Genomic DNA, 13,626 nt, shown 5'->3' with positions numbered 1-13,626 from the left:
CTTAAGGAGAGGTCAGTTTGGGGAGCTGCAGGAGGGAAAATGAGAGCAGGGTCAGTGGTGGTGGTCGATATAACGATCATGACAAAGGGCTTGGCAGAGTCCCCTCAACCAAAACCAACCCCTGCTCCTGCAGTCCAAACCCTTTTCCTTAAATAACTGCTTAAGCACACAAGTCTGCTTCTCTTTGCACTCACACGGGCGTGCGGAGCAGAAGGATTATCCTGTACCACCTGACCCCTGGGTGGGACAAAGCAGCATGCTGAGTGAGTGTCCATCATGAGCTCCTCTGGCACTGCAGCCATCTCCAGCAGTTCAAATGCTCACCTGAGACTCTTGCAGCTGAACCAACCACCTCTGTACCTAAAAAGACAAGCCTTGACTTTTTCAGTGAGAGGATCAGAGTGACAAAAAAAGACTAAGCTAATAGGGCCTACCTGGCCTCCAGCACAGGGTCCATCAAACCTGGCCTGTCTGGGATGAAATGCATGGGTAGCAGAGAATGCCCGCACCGGTGGCTCAGAGAGCATGGAGGTGCCTGTGCTGCCTGACAGCACTGCCCGCGGCTGTCAAAGCCCCAGCACAGCCCTGATCGTATGCTAGCAGGTGGCAGTGCTGTCTCCAAGCCAGACTGGTCCTCTCATGGGCCGAGGACTGGCACCGTGTGGACACGTGACCCTTGGCTCAGCAACCCCAGTGCCGCATTCTGCTCTCTTCCAAGGGCTGGAAGAGGCATGTTGAGTCCCTGCAAGTGACCAAAGGCTGTGTCCCCACTCACAGCTGGGACTAACCTTTGAAGCATGGTCAGGTTCACACCTCTGCCATCAATGCAGAAGGTCTCTCCACTCGTTTCTAGGTGGCCTGGCCGGTGTTACAGCGGATGTGATGGTGCCGCTGGGATGCCTGTAAGTGTACAGCCGCGTCCACAGATGCACAGCTTCCAGTTCTCCCATCTGGATGGACATAACAAGAATGATAAGCCTTCCTCAACACTGCACATTTCCTCAGTAGGTCTCCTGATCTCAGCAGCCGTGACCCTGCCCTACTCTACTTGAAACTCGCCTGCAAGTACAAACCATTCTAGGCTCTAATCTCACAAATGTCTTTTTTTGGCAGCTCTCCTGTCTGTATCTTTCCACATGACAACCTTCTTTGTTCTCTAGATGCACAGACTGCCCTGATTGAGAGAAAAGTCATCCACAGAGTGAGTCCTAAATGGTCTTTGCTTTCCGTCTGAGTGCCATACTGAAAGCTTCAGGATGGACTTCAATGGCAGTATGGAGGTAGAGGTTCAGACCAGATAAGAACAAGCTTGTAGAAAACATAGCTGTTGATGTAGATGTACCTGACGAGTCCCCAGCTGGAGTGGATTGCAGTAACATCTTGCCCAGGCCTGGGCTGCAGTAATACAACAGCACACTCCCTTTCTGACACAACACACTGTCTTCACAGCTTGTGCAGCAGGTAACACTGTGGCAACAGCACTCCTATGCAGCATTGAATACAGAGATGAGAAGCCAGGTGTCCCTATCAGATCACTTTTGTGGCACCCCAGGGCTTTACAGGCTGTGTTGCATGTATCCTCGTGCTCCTTCTCAGGAGGCACTGAGGACTTCCCCCTTTGCTAGGTGTGGCAACGGTGTATCTACATTATGCAATGGAATAATGCTTCTGCACGATGCAAACCACAGTGATGTACAACTCTACGAAGCAGCAAATACAATGACAGATGTATTTGATTGTGTGGTGACAGCTCATCAGAGTAGCCCTGAGATGATGGCAGGACTCAGAAAGGCATACACGGCGATACTTAGAAAATGACAATGGCAACCAGAGCTCTGTGCAGTGATGTGGAATCATCACGGAAAGCAAGAATTTAGAAAAAAAATGAGAAGTGCAGTTTTCCCTGATGTGTTGGTCTTTCTGGTACTACTGTTCCCCACGTTTCTGGGCTGCAGAAGGGAAAAAGCACATGCTTCAGTCCTTTAGACCCACCTCCAATGCAAGGTCCCCTGCCAGGACCCACAGACCTGCTTGCTCCAGCTGAGGAAGGGGCTTGGTCGCAGCTGAGGTTATACTGCCCTGTCCAGTTCTCCTGAACCAGAAACACGTGGGCTGAAATAACCCCAGCCCATAGCGCTACCTCCCCAAGCCCCTCCTGCTTCCTAGTTTATTTCTGCCCTTTGAGTGCAACGTGAGGCTGTGATTTGGTGGATGCTGTCAGCCCGGATCTGCCGAGGCAGTCCATGTGACTCATGCTCCCCACGGGCTCTGCAGTGAAGCACTTGCATCCCTCAGCCTTCAGAGCCAAATGACCCTGTGTGTTTCTTTGCATATTCCCAAGGTCTAGAAGGGAGGAAGCTGTGTGCACTTCAGCCTCTTCTAATTTCTTTTTATGTCAGGGGGAAACAAAGAACAGTTTTCAGTGTCCATCTGAGTGGTTTATCAGCTTAATGCAGCTGCAGAGGGTGAGTAGCTTCCATCTGCCCTTCTCGGAGGTAGGGGTAGAGTAGGAGTACCAGACCCTTGCAGATGCTCAGCCCTGGACTGGTTTCTTTCTGAGCATATTCCCAAATGCCTGTTTACTAGGAGGGACCCCAGGGTTTGTCAGTGCACTCACATCTGAGCAACACCTCCAAACCACGGCGGGCTGCCTTTGCCTCATGTGTGTCAGCATCCTTCCCCAGCATCCCCCCTGAAGAAGTCTTTGGCGCTCTTCCTGTTCATTTTCTATCCAGCTTGGCTGAGCCTTAGAGGTGCTTCCAGATTTGGAGAATTAGAGAATAGCAGAATAAGAGGTGGTGGCAGAGACTGCCTCGCTGGCAAGCAAACAAAAGGGAAGACAGGAGAAACCCCAGCTTCTCAATACGTCAGCACCAGCTGGCTGGTGTCAAAGTGCCTGTTTCAGGCTCCGGTGCTGGGAAGTCCCTCCTCTAAGCTTGTCTGTGTGCTGTGTGGAGGTGAGGTCCTGGAGTTGGACAGCAGTAACAGCGACACTGGCTCTGTGAGGACCACGACTCCGGAGGGGCCACCACACTAGCTGGAATGACAAGGGGAGGCAGAGAGCTTCCCTGGCACGGACCAGGTGCATCCAGCATGTCAGTGGTGCTCCTGAAATCCCAGCCTATTTTTGAATTAAGAAAAGATTGTTCTGGTCTTGAGAAACCTCAGACATACCTAGACAAGCTAGGGGAACAGGTGGTAAAATGCAAATTGCTCTGTGTTACAAATCCAAAGAAAAGAAATCATTTCAGCTCCTTCCAGATATCGTAGGTTCCCAGATTAATGATTCAAGAGCTCCTAATTATCCTTTCTGTGTATGAGAACAAACAAGTAAGTGCTCAGTAATTTTGGAAAGTGGCATAATTAAATTCTGAAATTATATTTTTACATCCTTTACCAACTGGAACTCACTGAGCTGGGATATCAGTGAGGCCACAAGGACAGGAGGGATGAAAAAGGGGTCGGTAACATAGAGAAAAGAAGAATACAGAAGTGTTACATTGGGCGGGTAGTGGGGTGGGGGAAGCAGGAGGATACATATACCTCTGCCAAATGGCATGCAGCATCATAACAACCATGTATTTGACAAGCCTGCTCTGGTACTTCCTTTTCTCAAGGAAAATATCATATACAAATATTTATGTATGTGACAGGAAAAAAAATCTTTTGGAAGGTACCCAGCTGTGTAAGGAAAAACATTCAGCTGTAAACAAGCATCCACAAGTTCAAATCCTAGTTTTTACATTGCAAGCCCTTAATATTTCTGTGTAGCTCATGACCAGTGTTATTCGTCTGTCCCCTGATGGGAGCTATTATCACTTGCCCATTTTGCCGATGAATTATCCGAGAAATCTCACTAAATCTTTCCGTACAGTGCTAGAAATAGAATCTAAGGTTTGGATATGACAAATCTCCATTGCAGTCTCTGTCTTCTCTGAAGGAATATGCTAACGTATCTGCTTGGCTGTATTCTCATTAGCCATTAACCACACCCTGCTCAAAGAGCCAGGAAGGATGCCAGGAAACCTGCTTGCAAGCACACCAGCTTAGCCTCACAAGAGGCTGTGTAAGCCATGTTGGGGCTCTGAGGATGGATTTAAGTGCATCCATGATCTGTGAGAAACATGTGTGAAACCTCCCATGGTCTCTACCAAAGTCCTGAGTAAAAGCTGTGAACCATCAAAGCCCTGTGAAGTCAATTTGGCTATTCTGTTAATGCTTTTGCTTTTATGATTCTGGTGTTTTGTTTCTTGGTTAATGAACTCTGTTCCTTTAAGAATTCAGGGCACCTCTGGGAAGAGCATTTCCCTGGACCTGCTGAGCTGCTGTCCAGAAATAACTGATCTGTATGCAATGAACTTTTCCAGAAAACATTTCTTACCCTGCCATTGTAACAGTGATCTTTCTTTGGGCCTAGATGCCTTAGGATACTCTAGTGAGCCACTGAGCCTTCAGACAGCAGATCACCTGTCAGAATCCAGCCTGGCTCTGTAGGAATTAAAAATCACTCCTGGCTCTGTGAGTCCTTCTAGGAGATGAGCCTGGGGGCGGGGGGGGGGGGGGGTGAGGTCTCACTTCTAGCCTGGACTTCCTAGATACACAGGGAACCCTGCACTGTGGGGCTTCAGGATTTCCACATCCGAACATTGGCGTTCCTTTGCATGTGCGCTGTCAATATACAGCACATATGCAGTTGCGACCCACTGCTTATCAAAACCAGTGAAACCAGGCGTCTGGAAATCCTAGGCCAATAAAAAGAGTCTAAATCCATTGAGATGAGATAGATGGATGGATGGATGGATGGATGGATGGATGGATGGATGGATGGACGAGCATCTGCTTGGGAGTATGACAGCCCTAGGGTAAATGCTCTTCTTCCCACAGAGTTTATTCTGCTTCACAGTAAATCTTCAATTTTGTGCTTTCATTCAAACTAAGGACCCAGCCACATTTGCAAATACAAGAAGCCTCCTCAAGATAGGAAGACCTGTCCCCATCCAGCTCTGCTCACCAGGATCTGCCAGGTATAGCCCAAGCCGTGAAGAGATGCTGGGCTACAGGATGTCCCTACCTGAGCAGAGCTCAGGCAGGCAGGCAGCACAAAAGTGCCGGAAGCTTGGTATGCTGTTTCCCTGAGATAACAAGAGGATTTATTCACCCACACAGGCATGTTAACAACTCACACTAAGAAGACTCAACTTCTGAATCAGAAGTTACCACATTGAGTAACTCATACAAATGACACAATTGGAGCTGCACAAATGTTTACATTTGTGGGTATAGACCTTCTCACTTCAAGGCACAAACCTCCCACAAATGATAGAAGTTGAAAAGAAATGATTGAGGGGGGCCATAATTGTCCCTTCTCATGTCTCTGGTGCCTGCCATTGCTGGACTGACCACTGAAGTGGACCACCTCGGGGCTGTTCCACCATGGCAGTTCCTGCACGCCAAAGAATAGCCAGAGCACAGCAGCATCGTCACCACCTGCCCTCCTCAAAAATACCTCTCATCACCTACCTGACGCAAAGCCAAATCTATTCTAGTCATTCCTGATTCTACTCACTGTCTCTAAAACAGGTCCCAGTCACAATGGCCAGTACAATGCAAACACATACCTTGTCGCAGAGATGATCTCTTTTATACCTCTGGAACTGCCTTCGCTGCTGCCCCTGGGCCTGAGAACCAGCAGTAACTCCAGCTTTCTTACTCAGGAGTTTCTCCTTCTGCTGACCATACAAACCTCAGATGAAATTCCTTGGTATCTAAGGCACTTGGGATCACCTCAAACAATGTTTAGAATGATGTATGAAATCTGCCCTGTCAAAGGGGGTGGTAAAGCTGAGCAGACCCTGAATCCATAAGGTCAGGTCCACTTTAGCAAACAGGGTGATGCAGCAGGAGCAGATCTGTAGAGGAAAAGAGCTGATGCTGAGGACTTAGGGGCCACGATGTAAAAGTCTGGGGGCTTACTTCAGGCTAAGCCATCCCAAAGCAAAGCTGAATTCTCATAGTCCTCAGAGCACATTTGCTGCAGATCTTGCAGGTCCTTTCACCTAAATTGTCCATGTTCTCCTGATCCAAACTGAGGTGTTAATGCAGCTGCACCCTAACTGTCCAGAAACACGGACTCCCATCCCACCCCAGTTCTGATGGAGGAAAGGAACGTAGAGATTTTGGTAGACATCCGTTCCTAAACAGAACAAAGTCAAGGAAGGTGTTGGTGCCTTCACTTCAGTAGCAAGACCGTAACAGGAAAAGGGGATGTCCACTGTCTTGTGAAGACTTTCTAGCCAGGATTGCCCTCACTGAGGTGACACAGCTGGAGGGGGAGCTTCACCCCTCTGATGTGACCAACCCACTCCTCTGCACACTACTCCCCGCTCCGTCTCCTTCCTTCTTTTCCCCTTTCCCTGTTTGTGGGACCACGCTGCCGGCTGGTGATGGAAGAGGCCACCACAGCAGCTGAGCAAACCGAGTCCGCTCTGCTAACGCGGCTCACCCTGGGCAGCCGGTGTCCTGGGCACCCTGCTGCCCAAGCATCCCTCGCAGGCCCCCCTCTGTTAGCACTAGCCCCTCGCCTGTCCCCTCACATCAGCATCCATCCTCCCGACATCTCTCATGCCCTGGGTGCCTCCTCAAAACCCTCTTTCTTTGGGAACGGGAGCCCGGCACCTTCTTGTCCTGCCACCCGCACTCCTGGCGGCGGCCGGCCTCGCCCCGCGGGGCCGGAGGGGCGCACAGGAGAGGGAGCCGGCCGGCGCCCGCCAGCAGCCGCCCCTCCGGCTGGGCCCCGGCCAAGGCCAGCTGCGGGAGTCGCGCGTACCCCGGCGCAGCGGGGCGCAGCCTGCCCCGCCACCCCGCGCCGGGAGGGGCCGGGGCCGGGGCCGGGGCCGAGGCCGGGGCCGGGGCGGCGGCTCCCGCGCCCGTCCGGCCGTCCCGCCCCCTGGCTGCTCGGCCCGGCGGTGCTCCCGCCGCCGTCTCCCGCCGCCGCTCCCCGCCCCTCGCCCCTCGCCGTCGCCCCGCCTGGCGGATGGCCGGAGCGCGGGGCCGCGGCGGCTGCCTGCGGCGTCCGCTGCGGCGGCCGGGGCCGGGGGCCGGCACAGCCGGGCAGAGGCGCGCACAGCCGCGCGGGGCGCCCGTCGCCATGGCAGCGCTTGCTCCGGCGAGAGGTAAGATGGGTCCCTCCGGCCCCCGCCGCCGCCGCCCCCGCCGCGATCGGCCCCCGCCGCCGGCCCCCGCTCCGCTCCGCCGCACGCAGGGCGGCGCCGCCGCCGGGCACGGCCGCGCCCCGGGGCGCCCCGCGGGCTCCGCGGCCCCGGCCCCCGCCCAGCCCAGCCCAGCCCAGCCCAGCCCCGGCCGGCCGCGCCGCTTCGCTCCGCCGCTGCCGCCGCCGCCGGGCGAGGCTCGGGGCGGCCCGGCCCGGCCCGGCCCCCCGCCGCCCCTCCGGCCGCCGCGGGAGCCGCGGCCGTGCCCGGGCTGCCGGGCGCTGGGCAAAGGGAGGGGGTGGCGGGGGCAGCACCGCACCTCGGCCCCGGGCCGGCCGGCCGCATCCCCCGGCACCCCGGTTTTCTCCGCTCTTCTTGGCAATTATTCTCGGTCATCTTCCCCTCAGGCCCCCCGCCCTCTCCTTCCCCTGAGTCACCAGCCCCGGGAGCCTCTCCTCTCCCCGCGGGTGGGATGGGCGGTGGGATGAAGCGGGGTGGGGGGGGGGGAGGGCTCTGGCCGGGGAGCAGGGCCAGGTGAGGATGAGTTTCCCCGACCTGGCCATCCTGCAGCAGCTCCGGGGCTCTCCCGTCCCCGGGAGCGGGAGGACCGCAGCTCGGAGCAGAATTGGGCTCCAAAGCCAGCAGAGGCGGGAGGGTTCCTGCCTCATCGAGGGAACAGCGTGGGCCACCAGAACAAGCCGGGTGGGAAGGGCGGCAGGAGGAGGTGCTGCAAAGAAATTCGTTCCCCTGGGATTATCAGGGCCGGCTAGCTTTGTAACCATCTCCGGAGGCCACAGGCCTAACTGCAAGAGTGATGGCACTGGGGGGAAAAAGAGGAACCAGGGCAGAAAGTGGCATCGCCAATCCAGTCATGACAAACTGCTCCAAGCAGGGAGGAAAGGAGGAAAAGCCTCAGGTGGTTACAGAGAGGGTGAGAAAATATAGAGAAGCAGAAGGAAGGGAAGCGGGGGGGAACAGAGCTACAAGACCAGACTGGGAGGGCACTGATCCATCCACGGAAAGATTTAAGTTTACATCTGCTCCGGTCAAGGCACGGAGCAAGCCTATACCTTCCTGGAATACACTGCTTGGGCATCCCCTATAGATGAAGACAGGAGAGGGGGTCTGAGCTGGTAGGACCAGGGGTCACTGGCAAAGGTGAGTAGTCTCAGGACTAGGTTAGCAGTCTCATTCACTGGGTTTGTAACCGTGGGGTGTCTGGAGAACAGAGCTGCTCTAGCAAAATCACGCTAGGTGGGCGAGGCGTGTGGCCGAAGGGCTTGTGCTTCAAGACTGCGGGATGGCAGGGTATTGCTGGAGTGGTGGCACACACCTGTGGATGGGACCGGACGGGATGAGAGGGGTAGGTTACAATCCAGAGCACTGCCAGAGAAAAGCTGAGGTCCAAAGACTGGCGGAGCTGTGGGAGTTGTGCGGCAGGAGCGAGGGGTGTTGGAGTGGGTGCGTGGGGAGGGCAGGACCAGCATGGCAGGGAGCAATGTGAATCAGGCCTTCCATTACAGAAACGGCACTGGTAATGCTTTGGGTGGGAAGCCTCAGACCGGAAGGACAGGGAGCACAGGGTGTCTCAGCAGCACTGGAAGGAGTTGCTGGGGGCCAGAGTCCAGCCTGAGTATGTAAGGACTGGTGCAAATCTGGCTCTTCTGTTCCCTGACAGACACAGGGAGTGCTCTGCACAGCCTAAATCATGACCAGGTGTTTCTGTGGGCAAGGAGAGAGAGACATCTGAGGAGATAGAATCATCTTAAATTACTTTTTCTCTTTTCTCTCTTCTACAGTGAACCTCGTGCCCTGAATCTCCAAGGGAACCTTTGAAAAGGATCTTCCCCTCCCCACCATCTCCTTATTGTTTGCCAGCTCTGACCTGCACTGTGCAGGGAAGCTTGAAAGAGCAGGCTGAGCCCTGGAGGACAGCAAAAAGGACAATGAAGTGAAGGTGCTGTGAGGTCTTGGATAGGGAACCCTCTGAATCTTGTCCCTCACCCTTCACTCTCCACTGATGGCTCTCTGACAGCCTTTGGCAGGAACCTCTACCTGGCCACGACCGTGGCATTTGGTGAGAGGGGGATTACACACGGTGTATGCGCCACCCTCACCATTTCCACGGGACCTTTGTCCTGCCTCCCATCCTCTCTGAAACTCTTGGCTAGTTCCTCGTTTACTAGGACGCCAGGCAGCAGGCACCTGCTACTGCCAAACTGTTCCCCAGCAGGCCCTGTTTGTGTGTGGCCTTCACCAGTCCCAGCAGAAGGTGGTCCCTGAGACAGAAGGTGCCTGGTGGGCACATGAAGTAAGGAGAGCTTTTTCTTTGGAGGAATAGTGGAGGAGGGGGATGAAATAGATGGGGAGGAAAAAAAAAAGTGAGCCCAAACGAGTGAGGGAAGAAGCACTGGCAAGCGTTCATGAGAAAGAGAGAGAAAGAAGGTGGAAGAAAGAAAGAGAACAAGGGAAAAAACAGGTGAAAAAGTTAGAACAAGGGAAAGAAATATAAACAAACAGAAGGGAAAGGGAGGACTGAAAGTGAGGCAGAGTTGACGGCTGTTCTGCCTAGCACCTCCTGGCAATGCCTTGAGGAACCCCTCCAGCGTGCGTACACCTGGCATCGCAGCAGCAGCAGCAGATGAGGAGGGACGTGGCTCCCCCAGTGCTCCGGAGTCCCACTCGCCCTCTTACAAAATCCCAGCGGCAGGGACAGGGTGCAGCCTAGCAGGGGTGGCAGCATGGGGGACTCTGAATCAGAGTCCACCTTGCACAACAACTCACTGTGGTGGCTGGCATGTGGGATGTTGGCACTGTTGGCCAACTCTTGGATTATCCTCAGCATCACGGCCAAACAACAGAAACACAAGCCCCTGGAGCTGCTGCTATGCTTCCTTGCTGGGACCCACATCCTTATGGCAGCAGTACCCCTCACCACCTATGCCGTGGTGCAGCTGCGGCGTGAGTCCTCTGACTACGACTGGAATGAAAGCATCTGCAAGGTCTTTGTCTCCACATACTACACCTTGGCGCTGGCCACTTGCTTCACAGTGGCCTCCCTTTCCTACCACCGGATGTGGATGGTGAGATGGCCAGTCAACTACCGGCTGAGCAATGCCAAGAAGCAGGCTCTGCACGCAGTCATGGGTATCTGGATGGTATCATTCATCCTCTCCACCCTGCCCTCCATTGGCTGGCACAACAACGGCGAGCGCTACTATGCCCGCGGCTGCCAGTTCATTGTCAGCAAGATAGGGCTGGGCTTCGGTGTCTGCTTTAGCCTCCTGCTGCTCGGAGGAATTGTCATGGGCTTGGTGTGCGTGGGTATCACTTTCTACCAGACCCTGTGGGCACACAGAAGACGCCGGCGGTGCCGCCATCAGAGGGCAGAGGAGGCGTCATCCTGCTCTTCATCAGCACACACCACTTTCAATGTGCCGGCTATTGTAGTGGAGGATGTACGAGGCAAAAGGAGGTCTTCACTGGATGGCTCTGAGTCAGCCAAGACCTCCTTGCAGATGACCAACCTCATCAGCGCTATTGTCTTCCTGTATGACACACTCACTGGGGTGCCTATCTTGGTAAGCAACAAGTTCTCCCTTTCCCTTCAGAGTCTGCAGTTAAACTAGATTTCCATTTCTCTCAAGTTTTAGAGAAGAAACTCTGTCTTCTGTCCACCAGCCACAGAGTTGCCGCATCTGAATCTGTGTTATTCTGAGGGTCAGTTTCAAAAAGATTGCAGTAATTCTCTCATCCTTCCGCAGCAGTGTTTTCTTAAGACAAGTCTAAGCCTGGGGAATACACACCACACAGCTAAAATCACTGTGAAAGTTTTAAGTGGCTAAGAGGAGAGGAAATTGTTCTGCAAACTTACAGAGGGCTCTACCTCTGTAAAAACAATGAGATTTCTATTTCTCCAATTTGCTTCTGGAGAACTGATACACCAGCTATAAAAGCTGTTGCAGACAGTTTTCTTTTTCCTTCTGCTTGTATGGTCATATTCAGCATTCAGGTTTTGGCTGGCTGGTTGAGTCTCTGCAAAACTGGAGAGCTGGGGAAGTTCTCAAAGGGAACCATTAAGAGAACAGAGGCTTAGTCACAGCTTTTTTTTCCAGCAACTGCGTCCTTTGTTAGCACCTATTTAGCTCCAGCTCATATTGAGCACGGGGAAGAAGGGATGCTAACACCAGGTCTCATGTTAGAGATATGACGTCTTGGAATATGGTCCAGCAAACCTGGGGCAACACCCCAGGAACAGTTTTTCAAAGGGGCACAGGGTGATTACTTGACAAATCCTTTACAGACAGATTACATTCTGCTACAGAATTGACTCACGTTATCTTTCTCCGTTGATCTCCACTTCTGTCTTCTTTCTCTGCATTGTTTCTCTCTCTCACCTCAAAGGTCGTGAGCTTTTTTAGCCTGCGCTATGATACAGCCCCCACCTGGATGGTCCTGGCTGTGCTCTGGTGCTCCATGGTGCAGACCCTGCTGCTCCCCTCCTTCATCTGGTCCTGCGAGCGCTACCGAGCAGATCTCCGCACTGTGTGGGAGCAGTGTGTGGCTATCATGTCTGAGGAAGACGGAGATGATGGTAAGCTCCTCACCGCCCCACAGTCACCTTTCTTCACTAACTCCCTCTCCAAAAGACTACAGAGGAAAGAGGGGTCTGCCTTGGGAAAAGGACCTGACGGCACTAGGAGTGGTGGTGTGGGTGGTTAGGTGGGATTCATGTTACAGCTTGGAGTCAGCAACCATGAGAATATTTATTCTGGAGAAGGCTCTGCCACTCGCTTGCCGCCTTAGGACTCACTAGCATCCAGGAAAAAAATAGTGCAACATCCTTCACAGTCGATGCAAGAGTGGAGATGATATGTATAGCTGCCAAACCACAATGAAAGTGACACGCTGGGCCTCAGCCCAACTCACTGATCCAAAGGTCCAAATTCTGGCAGTGAGCAATTCAAAAGCAAGACAGAAGAAACAGGGCAGTCTCTGGGTGCCTTAGTGCTGCTGCAAGCAGAAAGATGTCCTTATTCAGACCTGAGCCCTGAGGGCTGCAAGTAGGGCAGCAGAAGTCAGACAAGCGTTAGGATGGCATCCAGGTGCCCCGATAACACTTCTCTTCTGGCTGAAAAGTGTTGACTGCCGTTCTCCTCTTTGCCAACAGATGGTGTGTGTGATGATTATGGCGATGGCAGGATCTGCAAAGTGAGATTTGATGCGAACGGTGCTGCAGCTGTGAAGCGGGACTCCCGGGACATCAAGCTGCTACCCATGCACCACATGTTGTTGCCTCAGGACAAGGTGCACTACCTGCAGGTGAACAAGAGCTAGCAGGGGCAGCCCCACAACACACTTCCTTCTCTGTCAGTCTCCCACACCTTTGTGTCCTCTTGACTCTCTTCTCTGAGAAAGTCTCAGCTACGCCCCTCCTGTTCTGTCTCTTCAAGTCTTCCATCACCTGCCTCCTCTGTTTTCCAGGTCCCTATCTCCCGGAGAATGTCACATGATGAGACTAACATCTTCTCCGCCCACCGCTCTGCTCCATCCTTCCTACACAAGTGGTCTTCATCTGACGACATCCGCATTTCCACCCCCCGCAAGCCTGGAGGCCCCGGCTTCTTGCCTCCTCAGCTGCATGACTATCAGCACCGCCGGCGGCCCCCAGAAGATGAGCTGACAACCCTACGGCAGTTTTTGGAGGGAGGGCTGATGCCCCGGGGCTCCAGCTCCAGCGCCTGCTTCTTCCGAGATGAGATCACCATGTTCATCGACGAGACGCCACAACCCACTCCAGCCTGCAGCCCACGGCACTCCCGTCTCCCGCTCGCATCACGCCGTGATCGCCGCCTCTCCCTTGGCAGCAGAGAGGAGGAGAACGCCGACCGGCCACGGCGCTGCTCCTTGGCTGGCAACGAAGCCTGGCATCTGCAGGACGGAGAGCAGGCGCCACGTGAAAGGACCCTTGAGGCCTGCGAGGCACAGACCTTCCAGGATCCCAAACTATGAGAGACAGCATCAAAAACGTTCAGTGCCATCACGATTTTTAAATAAAACTTCAAGTGTTCCCTTTGTCCCAGGAACCCGATCACTAATTTGCATTCTCATCTTTCTCGCCAGCAGGCAGGAAACATGGCACCCCACGCTGGTGGGGGAAAAAGAAGTGGGACAGACCCGCAGAAGGGAGCTCGACTGACGAAGGGACAGCCTGTGCCTGCTCTCAGGTTACAAACGCACCCACTGCTGCCACCACCACTTGGCACCCTCGCCAGTCCCGTCCCTTTGTGAACTCCACCCTTGCATCCGCTCTGCCCTAAGAGACAAGGCAGGCGCAGAATGGTATTAAAATTCTATATTTGGAGTGTCAATCGTGTGTCTGTTTTTATATATTAGTAATAATTTTGTTTCCATAGAA

General features: G+C 53.8%; 1 protein-coding gene across 1 annotated transcript; it reads left to right on the top strand.

Annotated features, from left to right (window-relative positions):
- Nucleotides 1–9,949: 9,949 nt before the first annotated feature.
- On the top strand, nucleotides 9,950–13,220 carry GPR162 (G protein-coupled receptor 162). Its single transcript, XM_009492717.2, has 4 exons — nucleotides 9,950–10,789; nucleotides 11,613–11,802; nucleotides 12,379–12,530; nucleotides 12,693–13,220. Exons 1-4 carry the CDS (start codon nucleotides 9,950–9,952, stop codon nucleotides 13,218–13,220), a joined length of 1,710 nt encoding a protein of 569 aa, XP_009490992.1.
- The last annotated feature ends 406 nt before the right edge of the window (nucleotides 13,221–13,626 follow it).

Source organism: Pelecanus crispus, chromosome 1 (assembly GCF_030463565.1).
Source record: "Pelecanus crispus isolate bPelCri1 chromosome 1, bPelCri1.pri, whole genome shotgun sequence".
NCBI lineage: Eukaryota > Metazoa > Chordata > Aves > Pelecaniformes > Pelecanidae > Pelecanus > Pelecanus crispus.
This window is presented reverse-complemented; position numbering and strand designations above follow the sequence as displayed.